This window comes from Equus quagga, chromosome 2 (genome assembly GCF_021613505.1).
Source record: "Equus quagga isolate Etosha38 chromosome 2, UCLA_HA_Equagga_1.0, whole genome shotgun sequence".
Taxonomy (NCBI): Eukaryota; Metazoa; Chordata; class Mammalia; order Perissodactyla; family Equidae; genus Equus; species Equus quagga.
Window position 1 is genome coordinate 85599048 of NC_060268.1, and position 13332 is coordinate 85612379.

Consider the following 13332-nt stretch of genomic DNA (forward strand, 5'->3'; position numbering starts at 1 on the left):
AGTGGACCACCGGATATCAGGAAGAGCCACACAGATCCTAAGATCTGATCACCTTCCCAATTTATTAGCCAAAGAATCAGAGATGAATCTGATTGAAACAGCCACACTGAAGAATAGCTGCTGAAGCATCTTCTTCAGCAAAACACTTCTGGGCCCTAAAGTCCCTAAGGGGAAACGTGGCCCAGGCCATGCTGCCTTTACAGGGTGGGGCCTTTGTAGATCTGGGCTTATTTCTGGATGTGCCACAGCCCTTTTATATTAGAAACAAAGAGTGTAAACCAAACCAAGCACTCCTGGTTTAAAACCTCCCTGTGCTTTCCCATCACCACTAAGAAAGAGTCAAAGTCTTGCCAACTTTCATCACTCCTCTCCCAGACCCCCCATCCCTGTGTCCTTTCTTATTCTACATCCGCTCTTCTTCCACCAGGCTCACAGCATCCCAGCCACACTGCCAGGCCAGCCCATGGAAAATTGCACCCCTTCGCCACACACATATTCTTGGAGCCTCCTTCCCCTTACTTTCTACACAGCACCTTCTACCATCTAACATACTATCTACTGCTTTTGTTTTGGTTTGTATATTATCTCCTGTAACCAAAAAAATAAGTTGCAGTGGCAGTGCAGTCATTGTTAGAGCACTATCACCTAAAACGAGGCCTGGCAGCACGTGGACACTTGATAAACATTTATCAAAGAAATGAATGCATAGATCGTGGGGTATCTCATCAGCAACCTGAGAAAAGCTAAGCGGGTTGGGGGTTGCTTGCCTTTAAACGAAGTCTTTCACAAATCCTTCTACCTTGTATTTTCAAGGATATAGTTTGAAAACTGTATTAATTTAGGTCACTGGCTCTCCACTGGAGTGATTGTGCCCCCTCAGAATATTTGGTAATGTCCAAAGAAGTCTCTGATTGTCACAACAGTGATAGGTGGATGGGTGCTACTGGCACCTACTGGGGAGAGCTCAGGGATGCTGCTAAACATCCTATAATGTACAAGTCAGGCCCCACAACAAAGCATGATCCATCCTAAAATGTCAACAGTGCTAAGGTTGAAAAACCATAAACCTGATTTAGCCGGAGATAATTTCTTAGATCTAACTCAACAGCACACAGAAAACAAAACACACATTAGGAGGAAGGGAGAGAGGGAAGAAAGTGGGTCAACTTGTTGGCATTACAGGAAGACCAAACCCAAAACTTTTACATGCAAAACAGAGAAAGATTCAAAAAGACATGCAAGTGTTCACCCGGCAAGGAAGAAAATATGCTAAGGATTTATCTATAAAAACAAGAGAAGTGTCCAAAAAAAATGTGAAAGAAAAAGGGAACTGAATTGTAAAGAAGGATCTTTGTTTCTCATCCCTTTAGATCTTTCTAAAATTGTGTCCCATGTTCCTGTAACATACATTCTTTCAGGAGTAACTGGCAAAGTTGTAATAAAAACAAGGAGGGAAATCCCAAATTACAATCTCCTTTCAGAGAGTTGGTGTGGCCTGCTGCTGGCAGCTCAGAGCATTTGGCAGGAGCTGGCTCTATGAGGGAGCAGCTGCTCCTCCACTCTCTTTGAGTAACATCAGGGATATGAGAACTTGGGGAGAAATTAACCGAACAATCAAAAACCGAAGAGATATTGAGAGGTGCGGTGTTTCTCCCTCTGTAAACATCATGTGAGCTCGTCTAATCTCATGTTTAAATTACAGACTGCTCCAACCAGGAAAAGGCACTAATAGCTTTGGAAAAATAAGTCTTTGGAAAGAAATAAATAAAGCCTTATTGACTGATAAAGCCATAATGACTCTACAACAAATTATATTAATGGTTGGATAAAAAACTGAAATTCACTCTTCTAGAATACATTTGGTACAAGCATTAATGTCCAGTTATTAGGTGAATCCAGATCCCAGCTTCCCTCCTTTACCCATATAAAGACATCATTTGGTGCTTTCTCCCCTGAATTTTATAGGGTATCTTTTCATTCTGGTATGTTATCTTTTAGCTGGACTACCAGAAACAGCCTTCCTTTCTAAGAGATGCTCTCTGCTTTCTTCCACAAAGCAGTTTTTGAGACTGAAAGAAAACATGACTACAAAAAGACAAACAGATCTTTTAAAAAAATGGTCTTCAGTAGAACTGATACATGTATGTGTTTCAAATCAGTCACAGACATCTATTCCTTGAAACCAAAGAGAAATTCCCATCTTAAGACGGAAAGATTGAGACTCAATTTTGACTAGTCAAAATCTTTTGGTTGGTTTAATCAAGATTCAACTAACACATAGAGAAAATCATGTTATTTTTATCTGAAACTACTAAAAATACTGGATAAGAAGAAGAATAAAATAATTGTTTCCTACTACAGCTGGGAGTATTTTTTCCCCCAGATTGACAAAGATAAAGCATCTCTAGACTAGAGAAACTTGTCAACTGTAAAATGGCTCTCAAATTGTGTATTAACACAGGTAACTTACAGACAGCAAGGGAATGGCAACTTTTCCAAGAAAATCAGGGGGTTTATCTCCATCTTCATCAAACACTGTCACTTCCAAAACATCATGGATGTCTTTAATAGGACTGAAACAAGAAACACACCATGTATTATATACAAAAACACGCAAGCGAAGTCTGCTCCACGAAGATCTGAAAACATGGTTTCGTTAATTAAGTCTGTATGTCCTTAGAGCATAAAACTACCATTTAATTAAATTCCAAAAATTAAATCAAACTGACTGTATTCCCAAACCTTCCATCACAGAAGATTCAGACATCCACATGAAAAAAAAGTCAACTTTTTTACTATGACACTTTCCATGTATATGTGCACTCAAGGGTAAGACTGTTCAAGTAACAGGATGAAGAGAAAGAATGGGAGACAGAATGAGGAGGGTAAGAAGACAGTGATTTCAAAGCAGCTTCCGAATAAGATGAGCAAAAACAAGATTTTCTTGACTTAAATTAATGAAGAATTCTCTTTAAAAAGTGGTCAAAATCACCATTTGCTGAGATCCATAGAAAATTTCCTATTGTTGAAACACAAAATAATAAAAATCCCATGCATATTGAGAAACATTTTTTATGTTGACCAGAATCCAGACATCAGCAACAACGGAAAACGGGGCCATGTCCATTGGCAGTCTGTTGGGCAAACAAGAGACTTGAGTATGGTGATCTGCAAACTTGCTGGGCAGATTTAGTCCACTTCTCATAAATCCTTGAGAACTTTCCACTATACCATCAACTCCATTCAAAAGAAACTTTATTCTTTCGGTTATAAGCACAGATAGAGCATTTCTTCAGCATCATGAGGGCAGTGTGCCACCATTTCAACCAATTTCAACAGGCATCTCCTCTTGATGGTCAGGTGCCTTGGAATCTAAAGCAAACTAGAAAATACATCCAGACTCCTAAATGACCAAGTTAGAAAGAGGGGGCAGGGCATTGCCGTGGAGCAGGTCATTCAATAAGCTGAAATACAAAAAGCCTTCGGAAGTTTTCGAGAAATCACAGATAATCTGTATTTTCCAAATGACTCTGGCAGAATACATATCTTCAGGCATTAAAATAATGTTGTAACATAGACGTTCCTTGAATTTAAGGCAGGTCTCCATTTGTAATTTTCGTTAACCCAGGAATGAATTACTCTGGATATATGGAAGCTTCCGTCTACTCACAGATTAATTTAGTCACTAAAAGATTTACTCTACAAACGCCTCCTATAACCCTCCCTTCCAGTTCTGAATGCTCTCTTCTATTATTAACACCACACTCTATAAAATGAAAGGATAAAAGGTTTTCAGAAGGAAAAAACAATAAAATTCATTCTTTGCACATAAAAATGGACAGAAATTTCCACTCAAGAGCCCCGGCCTGCCCCAAACCTATCAGAAATAATTGGTCTCTAAGTTAGAGCCACTCCTTGGTATTCCAGAGGCTAAAGCACTTACAATGTAAAAACTTTGTTCCACTCAGGGTTGAGGTTTTTGTAAATGGTATGTGTCTGAAGTCGGTCATTGCCTAACTCCAACAAGCAAAAAGGATCACTCTTTCCTGGAAGAGAACACAGACATTGGTCAGAGACAAATGGCTCTCTAAAGTGACAGAGGCAAAGTAAACAAAAGCTACGCACTTTGATGACAATAAAATTGTGCTTGCTCAAAGAGCGAAGGTGAGCCTCTCTTTCCAGCAAGCCCTGTGGAAGCGCGATATAGGAATCTGGGAGATGGACAGAGCCTACAAGTCTTGAAATGTTAGCATACTTAACAGATTGGGACTGATACACAATCCACATGCAGTTTTGAGAGCCAATGGCCACATAGGTTTCATAGAAGCAGCTATCGATTTGGCACATGAGAGAGTCCTCTTTTGTGTTTTGTTTTAAAACAGAAGCTCGTCTCTGTTTCCTTCCTAAATTCTCTTTGAGTCAATATAGATTATTACTCTTCTATAACTGGAAGCCTATGATAACTTATAGGCTTCACATAGCTGTGAACAAAGTGAGAAAAAGTGTAAACACGGCGATCTAGGCATTAAAACTCTGCTCTGGAGTGACTGGCCACAAACACATATAATCCTATATATTTAGTACTTTATGACAACATATATATGACATTTTTGGTGCTCCTAAACATGCAGAAGTATAATTCTATAAAGTAAGTTCAAAGTTTTTATCTAACAAAGAAAATGAAGCTTAACTCTTATTTCTCCCATCTCACCTCATCTTTTTCCACCCTACCTCACACATCTTCCAAAAGAAAAAAGAAGAAAAAAATCAAAAATCTAAAGCTGGACCAGAAATTACCAGGTAAAAATGCTCTCCCCTATTGTTAGGTTTGGCAGAGGGATCTAGAATCGGAACTGCCAGCGAAAGAATGAATGGTTCTATAATGTCCATACGACAGGAACACATTGCCCCCCTCTGCAGCACACGGCACTTTACAAAGCTGTGCATACTAAATTAATTGGGGGCATAAGGACAGATGCTCCTCCAACAAATGGCCAAGGAATCCCAGGCCAGGGCCTAATGCAGAGAGTGCTCAGGCCTCTTGACCTACTGGCCTACCATTCAGGTCACTGAACTTACATCTAATTCACTTAATAACCAGGAGCTCTGAGGTGCTGCTCTTCAATAGAGAACTGACATGTACAGGAGGCTGCATGAAGACTATATTTCAACAAAAGGAGAGAAGAAGAGCAGATGCGTGGGTAAGGGTCAGTATTAAACAGGAGATTCCATGCAACTGACTGGTGGCCTGGACAGTTGGATGCCTGACCAAAGCTTTTAAGTCAATGCCATTATCTCAGCGGCCTGGAGACAGTGATCAAACCGTGGACATAAATGAATGAGCTGGGTTGTCAATTATAAATAGTGGAAATGGTCCCTGCCTAGATTTAGTAGAAAAGCAATTTAAATTTAAATCTGATATTAAAATAATATCAAACAGCTCTCAGAATCATTGCAAAGATTGGAACATCAGGCTTGAAAATCACTAAGAAACCAATGACAGTTAGGAAGACTTAGGCACAAAAATCTCAGTGAGTATCTCACCCCAGGCAAAGTCTGGTGTGGACTCTGCTTTCCAGGAAAACTGGTCCCCCAGGCACTCTTGTCCCTGGACCCTGAGTGTGGCTGCCTCTACTGTGAATTCTCCACTCCTGCTTCTTTGTTTCATTTGAAGTTGATGTCAAGGTCTCAGAGGAAGAACCGGATTGCTCCTGCCTGGCCAAAAACCCGTGTCCTAACAGCCAGGGCTCAGAAAGAGGAAACAGATCTTCCTTGACTTACAATGGGTTACATCCCAAGAAACCAATCGTAAGTTTAAAATAGCTAAGTCGAAAGTGCATTTAATATACCTAACCTACTGAACCTTATGCCTTAGCCTCGCCTACCTTAAATGTGCTCAGAACATTTACATTAGCCTACAGTGGGGTAAAATCATTTAACACAAAGCCTGTTTTATACCTAGCGTTGAATAGCTCATGTCATCTATTGAATACTGTACTGAAAGTGATAAACGGAATGGTTGTTTGAGTATAGAATGGCTGTAAGGGCAACGGTTGTTCACCTTTATGATCACAGGGCTGACTGGGAGCTGTGGCTCGCTGCTTCAGCCCAGTGTCACAAGAGATGTGTGTACCACACATCGCGCTAGTCTGGGAAAGGATCAAAATTCAAAATTCAAAATTCGAAGTATGGTGTCTAGGGAATGTGTATTGCTTTCACTCCGTTGTAAAGTCGAAAAGTCATAAGTCGAACCATTCTAAGTCAGGGACTGTCTGTACTGGCTTTTCAGCTTCTGTGAACGAAAGTGGGCTGTGACCCCTTCTCCAAAAAATACAAAGTGAAACGTCCCCACCGAGAAAGGGTTTCAGATGCTGGGCAGCCAAAATCAAATGAACGCAAAAATCCATGTGCATCTGCAAAATGCCTTGCTTATTTAAAGACAGGTTTACTCTGGGAATGCATTTTGCAGCGATGGGGTAGGGATTGGCTGGGGAGGAACATAACGCCTCTTCAATAACTGTGACCAGGAAAGAGAACACACGTTCCTGGCTTAATGGCTTAATGCTCAAGTAGACGAGGCTCGATTCCTCACCCTACGCTGAAACAGCTACTTAACCGTTTGTCAGACTGTTAGTAGGTGTCAGTGCTGCTCCGCCAGAGACAGCAACATGACATGCCATCAGCACTCACTCTGGGGAAGCCGTCTGACACTTTTAATGAAAGCCCTGGGGCTACTCCACAGCAGGGCAGACGCTGCCGGTCCTGTGCAGACACAGGTGAGCTGAGCTGCGGCCCACTCTCTCTTGAGCCAGCACACTCTTAGCTGTCCCAGCTAATGAGGAACAGACTTCCTTCCAGAAACTGGGAACTTCAGTTATGTGTCTCCAAGGAACACACAGCACCAAGTCTCTGAAGATAATTCCGTCAAAGCTCATTAAAATGCTGCATTTATTAATATTACAGTATAAACAGGCAGAGAGGGGGAAGAAGAAACAAGAACATCAAAACATTTATAGAGTAATTTATGTACACTTCATGGATTGATTTCTTTCCCTTAAAAGGTTCCTGATATATGGGGACTTTCAATCAAATTTAAAAAATGGATATTATTATTGGGGATAAAAATGATCTCCCCTAATAAATGAAATGTCCAACTGTTCCCCAATGGTACCAAGCAAACAGCACCAGGCCAACTGACACACATATGCTTGGGTCTGGACTTTTCCTCCTTGCTCTCCCCTCTTTTTACAGGTAAAACATCTACATGATCTCTTCTACATCCAGATGCCATGTCACCTTGACATGGTTACACCACCGGCGATTCAGTTTCACGGTGGTTTTACAGCACCGTACACTCGATAGTCTTTGCTACTTTTCAACACCACTTTAAAATTCATTTATATTCCTTGAATGGCAAGCAGAGGTTTCTCATTTAAAGAATTTTACCTCTATATCAGTTACAGAAGTTGAATGACAAGTAATAAATGTATTTTAGAGGTCATATCATTCATCTGACAAATATTTATTAAGCACCAACTCTGCTCTTGGCGCTGAACCAGATCCTGATGTACACAGACCACCAAGTCATTACCTTCAAGGAACTCTCATAATAATCTCTGCTTTTCAGCAAATGTCGCCTTTCCAAGGAAAACTTTTGCCACAATCCCGGCCAGCGGCTATGTCGCTCCCATTTCCGGTCTTCAACTGTATATTTTCCTTACTTCGCTTATATTCCACATTTATACATTTCTGTGCCATAGTTAGCCCCGTATTTCATTTAATAACCAGCTCTGGCAGTCCAAGATTCGGTGCTCTCACCGCCGTGGCCCAGGTTCATTTCCCAGTCAGAGAACCACACCACCTGTCTGGCGGTTGTCATACTGTGGGGGCTGCATGTGGCTGTGATGCTGAAAGCTATGCCACTGATATTTCAAACCCCAGCAGGGTCACCCATGGTGGACAAGTTTCAACAGAGCTTCCAGACTAAGACAAACGAGGAAGAAAAACCTGGCCACTCACTTCCAAAAAATTGGCTATGAAAACCCTGTGAATAGCAAAGGAGCATTGCCTGATACAGCGCTAGAATGGTACCAAAAGACCAGGCAGGGTTCTGCCTTGCTGTCCACAGGGTTGCTAGGAGTTGGAATTGACTCAATGGCACTAACAAATTTCATTTAAGGGGCCCAAGGCAGGCATACAACGTATACACGCCCCCACCACCTTTTCTCTCTGTGAAGAGTGCCCTGGCCCGGTAAGACAGGGCAGCAGGGACATTCCTGGCTCCCAGAGACGGGTGCTGGCTAGAGGGAGCCATGCTCTTCTGACTCTGGGCAAGAAAACAAGCTTGATGCAGGTTCTCATTTAATCATCATATCAACTCTATGAGATAAGGAATGCCTGTGCCATTTGGCAGATGAGGAAACTAAATTTCAGAGAAATTTCATCTGGTGAGTTAAAGTTCAGAAAGATTTCACACTGGAGGTGAAACCTAAGCAAGGTTCAGGAGAGGGCCGATTTGGCTAGTAGCAATGGGTAGGTCCTTCTTGAGGAGACAGGAACAGATCAGAGCCTTAAATTTATTAACAAGATAGATAGATAGACAGAAAAACAGACACACACAGAGAGATATATACAGCTAAATAGTGGCAATCAGGAAATATAAGATATGGGTGGATCAATGCAGAGACTGGCCTGAAGCCTTGAGGGTCATGACCAGTCCTTTTCCTCATTTGATTTCCTTTCTTTTTACTCATTCAGCAGCCAGGAGCCACTACAGACTGTCAACACAAGGGGCAGGATCCGAAGAAGGATTTCTAGAAGATAATTCCTGAAGGTAAGCGTAGAGCATGATAGCACAGACAGGTGGGGAAGGTGGGGGTAGCAATCGAGCCATGCCAGACTAGATTTCCAGAAACTCTCCCTTCATGCCTGGTTTCCAACCATTTGCTTGTTAACCTTACTATCATAAATTCGAGCAAATTCTAGTGCTCATCCTGAAAATCTATGTTCTCTGACAACTCATTCCCCACAATCCATCCTGATCTATCCTCTACTCCCAAACCCTTTATCAAGGTTGGCGTGTCTTTCCCCCAACCCTAACCAGCACACAGAGGGACAGGGCTCCATCCTCCTTCCTACTCCGCATGTGGAATGGCCTCTCCCTGTAATGCTCTCCAAATCCCCACTCCTCTCCAAAAATAGAAAGGCCAGCTGACATCCAAGGCCTAGTTCAAGATGCATTATCTTCATGGAACTTTCTCTACAACCTCAAGCTCCAGGGAGCCTCCACCCCCTGCCCTGGACTTCTACGTTCCTTAGTTTGGGTGTTATAATGCCTCACTGTATGATGGTCCTTTATGATTCCCCACTATGTGGAAAGCACTGTGCTAGGAGCTGAGAGGGATTTTAAAAGAAGAGGAAACCTTGATCTCTATTTGCTCTGGGCCTAACCTTTCAAGTCTGTTCTGCCTTCCCCAGGGGTTGCAAACTCCCCTACCCAAATAATGGCCTCTGAGGAGCCATACAGGTGAGGACCTGCTCCCTTGGCCACGGCAGACATCCAGAGCAACGTGCAGACAGGTCTACATCAGGCCTGGGTGGAAGAGGAGGACTTAATTTTGCTGAAATGTTATTTAACTAAATTTATGAAGTTGTAATATTCTAGCACAAACATAGAACAAACAAGAACTAGTAACATAAGAATTTGTCCTTCTTTGAGCTCCATTTCCCGGTCACCATGCAAATTCCGTAAACACCATCATCCACTGAATTTGCCTCACACCTCCCCATTCTCACTCTTGCCTCTTCAAACCCTTGCTCCTCACAGCCACCAGAATAAAATATTATAAGCTCATATCAGATCATATCACTCTCTTACTTAAATAGCTCCCTAACGTCTTCACCTGGCCCCTGTGTTCCTATGTAATCCAGGCCGACCAGAGACACTAGCCTCCTCTCCCCTTGGGGCTTCCTTGCTCTGTTCTCTAATCACACTTGCTTTCTTCAAGGCTTTGGAAAAGCCCTGCGGGCTTTGGAACATGCTGTTCCCTCATTTTAAAATGCTTTTCCTTTATGTCTGCTGACATCTGAGCTAAAACACTGCTTCCTTCAGGAAAACCAGTCAGGTGTCCCTTTATTGAACTTTGGCACCCTGTTCTTGACCTTAGCAGTGTAAGTGTCATTAGAAGCTACTGGTTTAGTCACTTCAAGTGAGGGCAGGGACGAATTCCTATTTCTCATATGTCACCAGGGCCTACCACAGGCTCTCTCACAGAGGAGGTACATATGCTGAATAAATTATTACTAAGAACCCAACCAGTAAGACCAAAGTGATTCCTTTCTTAATTCACAAGACAACACAAATAAACTGAATTCATTCACTCTCAGGTGCCAGTAAGTTACAAATTGCTAAATCTTCTATCCACTCCCAAACTTTACATTGACTGGAGACGACGTTCTTTGGCAGCCTGTTAAAGCAGATGGCCTGCCAAAGACAGATTTATATAGTTTTTGATGTGTTTTTAAAAAGTTGGTCTTGATTTGCGCTCAGCTATCCATGAGGTTCTCATGAAAATTAAAAGCGTTCAGTCACGACTGCTGAGCTTTCTAGAAATTGCAATTACAGTCATCCTTTGAAAATAGGGCATCTTTAAGAGGAAAGGTATTGCTATGGATACAGCTTCAAGAAAGAGACAATGAAAACAAACCAGAAAACGGATATGAGATTTAAAATTCCCAGTGAACAATAACTATAGGACTATTTATTTTCTGATAGGAGTAGTCTTATGTTTCAAACCACAAAAACAACAAAAAACTTATCGCCAGTGTTATAATTTACAGTAACTATTCAAAAGTCAGTATTAGAGCATATGGCTGGAATATTTCTACTCTATAACATGGGATCGAAATGCCGTATTTTGGTCAACAGTTTCTCAGAATAGCACTTTCATGTATAACAAAAAAAATTGATGAGCCCACAAAAGTATTTTATATTGATAAAACTATTATCCAGATTATCCAAATGAGAATGCAAGCACTAAACTGGCTAAGCATGAGAATTTTCCTACCATAAAACATATTTTTTTCTTCACTTTTATCAGGCAATAGAAGCAGAAACAAAAAGAAAAAACATCATAGAATAGTAATTATAGATTTCGAAAAGTGGTTGAAAAGCTAAACATAATTAGCAATGCTGGTATTTCCAACATTATTTAAAATCAGGGAAATTATGAACAAAATATCAAGAAGACAAGAACTTGTGAAATTCTCCATATCAACTATATTCAAATAAAATAAATTTAATAAAGAATGGGAATAGCATTTATGGAGTATGTACTATGTGTCAGGCATGTTCATTTAGGTTTTAACCCTCAAAATACCCACGAGGAAAAGAAGGCTTAGAGTGGACCCAAGGCCAGTACGTGGTGGAACTAAGAGTTACAAATGAGTCTCTGTTTCTAGACATCTTCTGTACCATAAAATACTGAGATTAAAATGAGAGGCAACTAGCACAAAAATAAAGAAGAAGAAAATAGGGTCTAATGTTCGTCTTCAATGCATAAATCATTGAACTGAACATTCATTTACTTACGGCATGAATCACAGACACTTGGAAAGGGTTCTTGTGCTTAATGAGAGAATGGAGAAAGTTACTGCAGTCATGGGAATCAACCATGTGTGTGGGACAGACCAAGAGCTCCTCCTAATGGCAATGCCAAGGAACCAGCGAACTAGAAATGCCACCCAATCTTGAGTGAGGTCCTCATCCACGTCAATGGCCATGCCACCCTCTACTGGCATTCTGCAGTCGAGGAGGAAAGGGTATCTGATCTACAGCAGGTGTTCAGTGATTATTTCTCGAAGATCACTAGATCTACAACCAACCTGACTTTTCTTAAGTTGAGATAAACCTAAAAAGCAGTTGGGAAATGATCCTGGGCTCCCTGGAAAGAAGCAGGGTAGGGTAGAGAATGAAATGTATCTTTTTCTCTCCTGGATCCTGTACTATGATAGCCCCTAACATGCTTATTTATCAAATAAGGCAGCTTCACAATAACCCACATTTTTCCTTGTCTGAAAATCTTGTCTTTTCCATTCCTCTGAAAGATATTTTGGGATTATGTCAATTTGGTAGTTGTCTTGTTAACAATGGAAACAGAGAAAGGGTCCCAGTGACAACCCTACTGCCGAGAAGTCAAGAAGATCTAAATATATTGGGAAACATTTTGCATTTCATGGGTGGGATTTGTAGGGCAAAGAGTGCCAAAAAGTTACAAGGATGAAAGAAAAATCCCTCCAGAACAAGTAACTCCAAATTGTGAGTAAAGACAGTATTTCCAGTTTTGTTCCTTCATTGTCTCCTGATAACTCTCCAGCTTCTCATCATGACATACAGATTACTATAATGATAGGAACATGAAAAATTAAGATAGGATCATGCTACAAAAGAATGGATATTGAGAAGTATACTATGCTCTGTTGTTATGTTACTTATTATCATGCAACACGGAGAACGGCTTGCAACAAGGCTTTGCTGGCTCTTGCTACTGTGGACATGGCACAGTTAAGAAGACTCTCTTAAGTTTCTATCTCTTCTATCTTATGTTAGAATTCCTAATGGGTGGAGGCATCTTGGTAGTGGTAACAGGGTGGAAGAATAAAGCAGACGGAGACTACAGAATCATCAGTCTTGCCATTGGAAGATTCCTTAGGGGGAAGGGTATCAATATATAAGAATTATTTTAAAGAACAAAATTAATAAAGAGAAAGCTTAATTAACAGGGAGGAAGATGTGTGAAACCCACATGTAATTCTAAGAATATAAGAGTCATTGACCAGGTGCTGAATTTTGGCAGGCACGTTACTCAAATGGTGGACATCATGGTTTCCATACTGCTATGCTGAAGTAACTCCTCCATGTTACAATTCTAGCAGCTTCCTCACAGCATTCCATCAATTCTAATCCTGCTACCCAGAACAATTCTCCACATATGCACTGAACTGTCGTAAACAGTTTCCTAGTCTTCACTGGTTAATCTCTCAATAGGTAAGATAAGTGTTGTCATTTGTACTGAACTACAATTAGGACCAGAAGATATTTCCATTCCCCAACAATTTTCAATTTACCTGTTATCTACTGTTTTATCTTTCTATAGGCTGTGAAATAAACTCTGCAGTTTTTGTGGGTTTTTCCAGCAGTATCAATTCATGAATCTGACGTGCCCCTTGGCACAGTAGAAAATGCAGCACTACTCTCTCTGAGCTTCTACTGTGGATAGAGAACCTGTTCCCCAACCACTTCCCAGCTTTGTCCTGAACAAAGCGTTTCTCTCT

General features: G+C 41.1%; 1 protein-coding gene across 4 annotated transcripts in view; it reads right to left on the reverse strand.

Moving 5' to 3' along the window:
• The window catches only part of MCTP2 (multiple C2 and transmembrane domain containing 2), a 228022-nt gene that overhangs the window by 97947 nt on the left and 116743 nt on the right, over window positions 1-13332 (reverse strand). For all 4 annotated transcript variants that reach the window (XM_046653662.1, XM_046653663.1, XM_046653664.1 and 1 more), the window contains 2 exons: window positions 3944-4046; window positions 2471-2573 (listed from right to left, as the gene is read on the reverse strand). In XM_046653662.1, the coding sequence (XP_046509618.1) occupies window positions 2471-2573; window positions 3944-4046 (206 nt within the window). The remainder of the gene's footprint in view (window positions 1-2470; window positions 2574-3943; window positions 4047-13332) is intronic.